At 36.2% G+C, this 9,292-nt stretch overlaps 1 protein-coding gene across 1 annotated transcript; it reads right to left on the minus strand.

Annotated features, from left to right (window-relative positions):
• Window positions 1–1,818: 1,818 nt before the first annotated feature.
• On the minus strand, window positions 1,819–6,481 carry LOC113862196. The gene is made up of 9 exons (XM_027495311.1): window positions 6,356–6,481; window positions 6,143–6,198; window positions 5,204–5,331; window positions 4,961–5,098; window positions 4,414–4,534; window positions 4,144–4,282; window positions 2,873–3,003; window positions 2,542–2,740; window positions 1,819–2,073 (listed from the first exon to the last, which is right to left on the minus strand). The coding sequence occupies exons 1-9, from the start codon at window positions 6,479–6,481 to the stop codon at window positions 1,819–1,821; spliced, it is 1,293 nt and encodes a 430-aa protein (XP_027351112.1).
• Between the last annotated feature and the right edge of the window lie 2,811 nt (window positions 6,482–9,292).

The raw sequence follows: 9,292 nt of genomic DNA on the forward strand, positions 1-9,292 counted from the left end.
GATTTGGATGAAGAAATTGCGGTGTTTGAGGGGCTGGAAGCTCTTGGTTTTCTTGAGAGAGTTTGAGAGAATTTGAGACTTTGAGAGAATAAAAATGATGAAGCAAAGTGAGAGAGAGAAATGAGAAATCAAGTGGAGAGAATGAGAAGTGAGGTCTCGGTTTCTTGTTTCCAAAATGGGCAAATGGACAAAAATGAATAATTTATATGAAGGTTAAGGTCTTAATGGTCCAAGGTAATTAGGAACTCATGGTTAGCTTATTCGATAAGCCTTGGAAGTCCCAAAATTTGCTCACAGTCCAAAAGAAGTAGAATTGTAGTGAAATTGGTGAGAATGGTGCAAGAAAAGGGTGTTACAGTTTTTAGTGTAGGAATAGATGCTTTTAGGGAAACTTGCAAGCAAAGTTAGTATATTTTGGCAAGTAAAATGCATGAAATAATTTAGGGCTGCATGCAAAGGGTTTTGGGTGGAGCAATTTCCAAAAATCGGCACAAAACTCCAAGGTTAAGATTTTGGGCAACAAATGCATGAAATTTGGTTGGCCGAGAAAAATGCGACATGACTAGGTTGACATGTGGACGAGACTTTTGATGTGGTGCTAATTTCAAGAAAGACAATTAATTAAGGGAATTATGGTGTCGGCATTTTGGAAGTCAAGACAAGAATGTTCTAAAATGATTATGTTTGCAAATTAAGAGACAAGAATCTCTTGCATGTAATTCTAGTGGTCGGTACTAGATTTTGGAAGATTCGGGTAATTATGGTGTTTGCACTTTAGGAAACAAGAATATTTTGCATGAAAATCTAGTGGCCGATACTAGATTTGTAAAGATTTGAAGTAATGATTACAGGACTAAGTAATGATTACAAATCTTTTGAAATGATTATAAAATCTTTTGAAATGAATATAAAATCTTTTGAAATGATTATAGAATATTTTGAAATGATTACAAAATCTATGTAATGATTACAAAATCGTTTTGCAGTAATTACAAAATCTTTTGAAATAAATATGAAATATTTTGTAATGATTACAAAATCTTTTTGCAGTGATTACAAAATCTTTTTGAAATAAATATAGAATATTTCGTAATGATTACAAAATCTTTTTATAGTGATTACAAAATCTTTTGAAATAAAAATAAAATATTTCGTAATGATTATAAAATCTTTTGAAGTAAATATAGAATATTTCGTAATGATTACAAAATCTTACATTTTTCGAGAATGATAATTATGATTTTTCAATAATTTAAATAAGACAAAATGTAGTTTTTTGTTTTAGCAAGATTCTCAGGGGTATTTTTGGACAGTACAGCTGAAAACAATCAGGACAATTCTTGGATGATATCGAAGCCAAGTGTATTGCATGCAGTTACTCTAAAATGCAAAACTTAGAGATCAAGTCACTATTCTCCTCAGTGAATAAAATAGAAAAGTTCAGCATCTCGCTAATTATTCCGATACTAGCAAGCCATAAATAGCAACCAAACTAGATCTAAGAGTCACTAGCTTAGTTGACGAACTTTGGGGCGTTACACAACACTTCTTTAATGTCACTAGCTTGACGTATGGAGAGAGTTATGCAAGCCAAGGGTTATGGTTGGGATTTGTGCAGGGTAAGTGCAAGTTTTTCAAAAGCTTTATGGTGAATAGTCCTCAACTTTTTCGAAGGTTGCTGAATTTTGCAAGAATGGCTTCAAACAGTGCCTATTCACCATAAAGCTTTTGCTTGTGGAGTCACTTTGGATTTCCACTACACCATGAGGGAACACCCTTGTGACTGTGCAAGGTTCAATCCACCTTGATTTGATCTTTTCAGGCATGATTTTGAGGCGTTGAGATTATCTTGTCATGGTACCTCTTGATTTTTTCTTTGTAAATTCTGGAGTTTTCATAAGCCTCAAGACGCAGCTCCTCCAACTCTTGTAACTGCAACTTCCTTTGCTCTCTAACTGAGTCATAATGGATATTACAAGTCTTCACTGCCCAGTAAGTTTTATGTTCCACCTCAACTGGCAAATGGCAAGCTTTTCCATAGACTACCCTATATGGTGACATTCCCAAGGGTGTCTAGAATGCAGTTCTGTGCGCCCACAAGCCATCATCAAGCCTGCGGCTCCAGTCTTTCCTATGTGGCTGCACTACTCGTTCAAGTATTTTTCTTGATTTTTCTATTAGAGAGCTCAGCTTGTCTATTTGTTTGTGGGTAATAGGCAGTGGAAACTTTGTGTACAACTCTATATTTTTTCAACAAGACGTCTATAATCCTATTGCAGAACTTTCTTGATCACTAATAATGGCTCTAGGGATTCCAAACCTACAAAATAAGTTGGTACGGAAAAAATCTGCAACAACTCTCGCTTCATTAGTCTTGGTGGCCTTAGCTTCCACCCATTTTGAGACATAATCAACAGCAAGAAGTATATAAAGAAAACCAAAATATGAAGGGAAGAGTCCCATAAAGTTAATACCCTAGACATCAAAGATGTCACAATATAGGATGGGCTGTTAGGGCATCTCCTATCTCTAAGTAATTACTCTTCCTGCTCTTTGGCATCTCTCACAAGTGGAATATGTCTGCCATGAGTCTTTGAAAATTGAAGGCCAGTACAGTCCTGCATCTAATACTTTCCTTGCTATCCTCTGAGGTCCTTGATGACCTACAGCTAAGGCATGACGAAACTGTAGTATGGATGGAATCTCCTCATTAGGTATGCACCTTCTGATGACTTGGTCACTGCAGAATTTACATAAATAAGAGTTATCCTAAACTTAGTGTTTGGTATTACTCCTTATTTTTTCCTTTTTAGCTCTTGGTGCATCTGCTGGAAAGGCCCCTATAACAAGAAAATTAATAATGTCAGCATACTAGGGTGCCTGTGAAATATACAACTCTAAGAGTTGTTCATCAGGAAAATCATCTAAAAGAGGAATAGGGTCAAGAACTCCCTTTATCCTGCTTAGGTGGTCAGCTACTAGATTCTGAGTTCCACTTCTATCCTTTATTTCCAAATCAAACTCTTGAAGTAAGAGCATCCATCTTATGAGCCTAGGGTTAGAATGTCTTTTTTAGCAAATACTTTAAGGCAGAATGATCAGTAAAAATCATAACTTTTGACCCTAAAAGATACTACCTAAACTTGTCCAATGCAAACACTATGGCCAACAATTCTTTTTCAGCTGTGGTGTAATTACAATATGTTGGATCTAAATTTCTAGAAGCATAATAAATCATGTGAGGAAACTTACCAACCCGCTGTGTCAAGGCAGCTCCTACTGCAAAATTAGATGCATCACACATCAACTCAAATGGCTTGGTTCAATCTGGAGGTTGGATGATAGGTGTGGTGGTCAGGGCTTCCTTAAGCATATTAAATGTTTCTTTACACTTTCCATCAAAATTGAACTCAGCCTCCTTTTGCAAAAGCTTGGACAGGGAGTGACAATTTTGGAGAAATTCTTAATGAATCTCCTGTAAAATCCTACATAGCCAAGGAAAGCACGAACCCCTCGAACACAAGAGGGTAAAGCAATTGTGCAATAGCATCTAATTTTGTAGGATCTACCTCAATGCCTTTTTCATATATGATATGACTTAACACTACACCTTACTCTGCCATGAAGTGACATTTCTCAAAATTTAGCACAAGATTAGTGTCAATGCATCTCTTCAAAACTTTTTCTAGATTAACTAAGCATGCAGAAAAAGATGGGCCATATACAGTGAAATTATCCATAAAAACTTCTATACAATGCTCCACTAAGTAAAAAAAAATGCTTAACATACATCTTTGAAATGTTCCTGGAGCATTGCACAAGCTAAAAGGTATTCTCCTATAGGCAAAAATGCCAAAAGGACATGTAAAAGTGGTTTTTTCCTGGTCTTCAGGTGCTATGCAAATTTGAAAATAACCAGAAAAACCATAAAAAAAAATAATAATGAGACTTACCAGCTAACCTGTCTAGCATTTGATCAATGAATGGTAGTGGAAAATGATCCTTCCGAATTGTCTGGTTTAGTCTCCGATAGTCTATGCAGACTCTCTAACTATTCTGAACTCTGGTGGGTATTAGTTCATCTTTCTCATTCTTCACCATAGTGAATCCAAATTTCTTTGGGACCACTTAGACCGGACTGACCCAAGTACTGTCTGAGATAGGGTAGATGATCCCAGCCTGTAGTAACTTGGTGACCTCCTTCTTCACCACGTCTAAGATGATAGGATTCACCCTCCTCTGAGGCTGCCTCACTGGTTTGACATCCTCCTTTAACAGTATTCTGTGCATGCACAAAGAGGGGCTAATTCCAGGAATATTAGCGAGGATCTAGCCTATAGCTTTCTTGTGCCTCTTTATCACTTCAAGGAGTCCCTTCTCTTGATCAATATTCAGCTTGGTGGAGATTATCACTGGAGCTTTTCGTCTGCCTTCAGATAGGCATATTTCAAATGTTCTGGCAAAGGCTTAAGCTCTAGTGTGGGAGGTTGATCCATAGAGGGAAGTGATTTAGCACTTTTAGTAGAAGATATTTCTGCAACATTAAAATCCAAAGGGTATCTCAATTATACTTGTTGAACTCAAAACATCACATTCTTCTCCTATTAATTTTTCAATATCTTCAATATTAGAATTTGCAGAATTCATATTCAAAAAGTCAGAAATACAAGAGTCACACATAGAAGAATTATTACAATATTGACAAATGGGAGTATCTATACATTCAAAAAATTAAAAGAAAAATATGCTTCTAAAAATTTAGAAAATTATTCATATATCAAATCATCAAATAAATCAATTTGGAAGACAAAATGTTCTTTAGATGAGTGCTTCATAGCATCAAGTATGTTAAAGCGCACAATGTTGTCCCTAAACTCCATAGTAAGTGTCCCGACATGCACATCAATTTTCGTTCTTGCAGTCTTCAAGAACATCCTTCCTAGGATGATTGATGTAGCACTCTTCATTGACTCTCCCTCTTGCATATCCAGGATGTAGAAGTCAGCTGGGAAGATAAGATCATTTACTCTGACTAGCACATCTTCAATAATCCCAGCTGGGTTTGTTATGCTCCTGTTGGCTAACTGGATAACTACACCTGTAGGTTGTAGAGGACCAAGAGAAAGTGAAGTAAAAATGAACAATGGCATGACATTTATGGATGCTCCTAAATCTAACATGGCATTCTCAATCCTATTATTACCAATGATGCATGGAATGGTGAATGTTTCTGGGTCCTTGCATTTCTCAGACATTGTGGACCTTTGTTTCTCAAAAAGTGCAGAAACATTCCTACCTATATTCACCTTTTCATTACCTTTAAGATGCCTCCTGTGAGTACACAAATCTTTCAAGAATTTGGCGTACTTGGGTATTTGCTTGATTGCATCTAGTAAAGGTATGTTCACCTCTACCTTCCTGAAGGTCTCTAAAATCTCTTTCTCAGCCTCTTCAACTTTCTTACTTGGTTAGTTGACTCTCTGAGGAAATGGTAGAGGAATTACTCTTTCAACATTTTCTGCCACCTTTGGTTGGGCAGGTGTAGGTTCTGGTTGTTCTTGAGTCTTTTCCTCTCCATTTTGATCAACTGTAGCTGGAGTACAGCTTAAGTCTTCTTTCTCCTTAGGTATTGTGGGCTCTTGCATCACTTTTCCAGATCTCAGGGTGATTGCACTAATATTTTTTGGAATTTACAATAGTTTGTGCAGGGAGGTTCCCTGAGCCTTGAGATTGCATCTGGTTTAGAGAGGAGGTTAACTGTCCCATTTGATTCTCCAAAGTCTTGATAAAAGCCTCAATTCTCTGTTGGAAAGTGATGTTGTTCATGGTCAATTGCTTCATGAGTTCCTCCAATGATGGTTCATTTTTCTGGGATGCACTTGGTTGTGGGGAAGATGGTTGGTGATGATGTTGGGCTTGTTGTGGTTGATGTTGGGATTGATGAGGTCTGCCTGGGCCAACATGATGTGCTTGATATTGAGTGTCTTGCTGCTGGTTATGTTGTTCCTCCATCTCAAATTTGGATGGTTTCTCCAGCCTGGGTTATATCTATTGGAAGATAGATCCCAATTGGGCTGTTGCTACGAATTTGGAAAAGGAAACTTATTAGTATAAATATTTACAGCATAAGCCTGAGGATTACCTTCTAGACTGTCGACTCTTGCAGTGTAGGGCAGCTATCAGTGTAATGGTCTGTAGCTGAACAAATACCACACAACATGGCTGGAATAGATGGTGGAGGAGTAGAAGATGCAACAACACTCTTTTGCATAGAGGCCAATTGCTTCACCATGGATTCTAATTCATCAAGCTTGTGTTTCAGGTTACTAGATTCAGCAACTTGCACTTTACTTACATTTCTGGCACAAGAATTTTGCCTTGTTGCAAATTGTTGGGAGTTGGTAGCCATGTTCTTAATCAAGTTGCAAGCTGCAACTGGAGTCTTGTCTACCAATGCCTCTCCACTTGCGGCATTTATCATGCTCCTATCCATAGGGTGCAATCCCTCATAAAAGTATTGGATGAGCAATTGATCACTAATTTGATGGTAGGGGCAGCTAGCACACAACCTCTGGAATCTTTCCCAATATTCATAGAGGGTTTCTCTCTCAAGCTGTCTTATCCCACAAATTCCTTATAGATGCAGCTCTTGATGTTGGAAAAAATTTCTCTAGGAAAAGCCTCTTCAAGTTATCCTAACTAGTAATAGATCCAGGAGGGAGATAGTAGAGCCAATCCTTGGCTGCATCCATTAGAGAAAAAGGGAAGGCTTTCAATTTAACGTGCTCTTCAAGTACATCTTGTGGCCTCATGGTTAAACAAACTATGTGGAATTCCTTGAGGTGTTTGTGTGGATCTTCACCTGCAAGACCATGGAATCTAGGCAACAAGTGTATTAGTCCTGTCTTAAGAACAAAGGATGCATCAATGTCAGGATACTGTATGCATAAAGTTTGATGAGTTACATTAGGTGCAGCCAGTTCCTTTAATGTTCTTTCATTATCAACCATTTGGTCCAATTCAGAATTTAAAGAATGTGGTGATGAGTAGATAGATGAAGCAGATGAAGGTTCTTCAAAATGTTCAAAATTATGTCTATGTAATCTAATGTTAGTATGAAATGTCCTATCAATTTCTGGATCAAGTGGGTACAAGTCTCCAAGATTTGATCTGATCATGCACTAGAAACTAACTATGAGGAATGAAAAGAAGTGAGCTAAATGAACTAGCAAAAATGCGGTTAACAATTATGTAGAAAACTATTGTCTAAGTGCAGTAAAATGAAGCAGAAAGAAATTATAATTAATTGCAAGAAAACGCAGCACAAAGTCACAAATTTTGCAGAATTATGCGACAAAAACTGAGCAAAAATGCAGAAAAATAAAAAACAAAACACTAAAACAGAGTAACTAACAAGTTTAATGCAAAATTAACACTAAATTCCCCGACAACGGCACCAATTTGATGAACGAAAGATTTTTCGTGAATTCTCATCAAAATATAAACAGAAATTAATGTAATACTAGGGTGCTAACCTAGGTCGACTCCAATGACAATGGTTGAGAATATGCATCAAACATGTTCAAAACATTAATTACAAAAGCAATTAATTAGGGGGATTTGTGTAGTTCCAAGGTTGAAATAAAGAGCAAGAAGCAGAATTATGATGTTCAATCAATAAAAAGTAGTAATCCCTAGTTCATTCATGTGGACTCTATCCTCATTCCTCTCAAAATTTTAATACTCTTCCTCTCATCCCAGAATTACGTTAGTTTAACAAGCGAAAATCAACCTTATGTTTTCATATGAATTAAGCAATCCAATGAACTCGAATCTTTCATTCCTTGATTACGTAATCTTAGAATTAAACAAGAATTAAGCAATTAAAATTTAGAATTTCCTTAAAATGAATTAGGGTTCATTACACAATGCTCCCCTCATTCAACCATTAATTCAATTCATGAGTCTAGGAAGAAGAAATTCATGGAAGAAAAAGAACAATATTACCATTCAAACCCAGGAATTCAAGAATCTAAATGAACTCAGTAGGGATTACAAAAGAGTTTAGCCCTCCATGAGGATGGGTCTTACAACTATCAAATGAAAATGGGGAGAAATCACTACCATTAATGCAAGAAGTAAAGAAAGATAGGAAGAAAATTGAAATCAAACCCTAGGTTTAGGCCTTGGCTGTCACCCAAGGCTGACCTAAACTCTGTAAGCATTCCTAAAATGGCAAGAAATCTAAGAGTATTAAAAAGCTGCTGACCTAATTTCTAAAATTTTATTTATAGTGTAGTAGTCGTCACCCATAGTAGCTACTATGGTTTCATAGTGGCTACACGCAGGTGCTCTCATAGTAGAGCACAAGATTGGGTGATTTTTTGCCTTCTTTAGAGTTACCACTATAGACTCAAAGTAACTACTCATAACACCTCTTCAAATTGGGGTCTCTGTAGTGTTTACTATGAAATCAGAGTGATCACTTTGGACTTCCCTCTGGATCTAACTTGCTGTAGTGTCCATTATGAAATCCAAAGTGGTCACTTTCAACTCAAAATTTCTCAAAAGCTAGAAATCCATGAAATAAGCCTAGAAATTCCTACAGAATTATTCAAATGATCAAAATTGCAAGTTATATCTATGTAAATTAACCAAAAATTAAGAAACCTATGATATTTGACTAAAATAATGTTTCTATGCTATTTACATTTCCTAAGTCTATTTTTACTATTAAGGAACACAAAAAAAAAACAAGTAAAAATCCAACAAAATGTGGATTCATCAGTACCCTACCTAGACCCTACCCTACACATTGTCATTCCTACTTAGAGACTCATTAGATTAACTGAGTGATTTGTAAAAAGTAGATTAAACTATGTATTTAAGGAATAACAGTGAGTCTGTCACTGTAAATTTGTAGTAGCTAGTAAGAATAATGTTATTTTTACCTTAGAGATAACTATATGGTATAATATTCCTTTTTATTACCCTATTAATAATAGGATTCATCTCACACCCTCAGTCTATACATATATAAAGGAACAATTCAAACACCAAGCATTGTAAATTTTGCGTATACCTTCTATGATCATGACCTCTTTGAAAGACCAATTAGTTTCACTAAAGAGCAAATAACTGGTACAAAGGTTACTGGAAATGGCAGAGATTTTTATGATAAGGACCTGACACCAAAAGAGTTTGAAGAGATAAAGGGTTGTTTTGAGGATGATAACTAGGATCATATATTTTGATTTTGTAATTATGAAAATGAAGTCAAAATAAAAGCCAA

This window comes from Abrus precatorius, unplaced genomic scaffold (genome assembly GCF_003935025.1).
Source record: "Abrus precatorius isolate BTA unplaced genomic scaffold, Abrus_2018 Scaffold3, whole genome shotgun sequence".
Lineage (NCBI taxonomy): Eukaryota > Viridiplantae > Streptophyta > Magnoliopsida > Fabales > Fabaceae > Abrus > Abrus precatorius.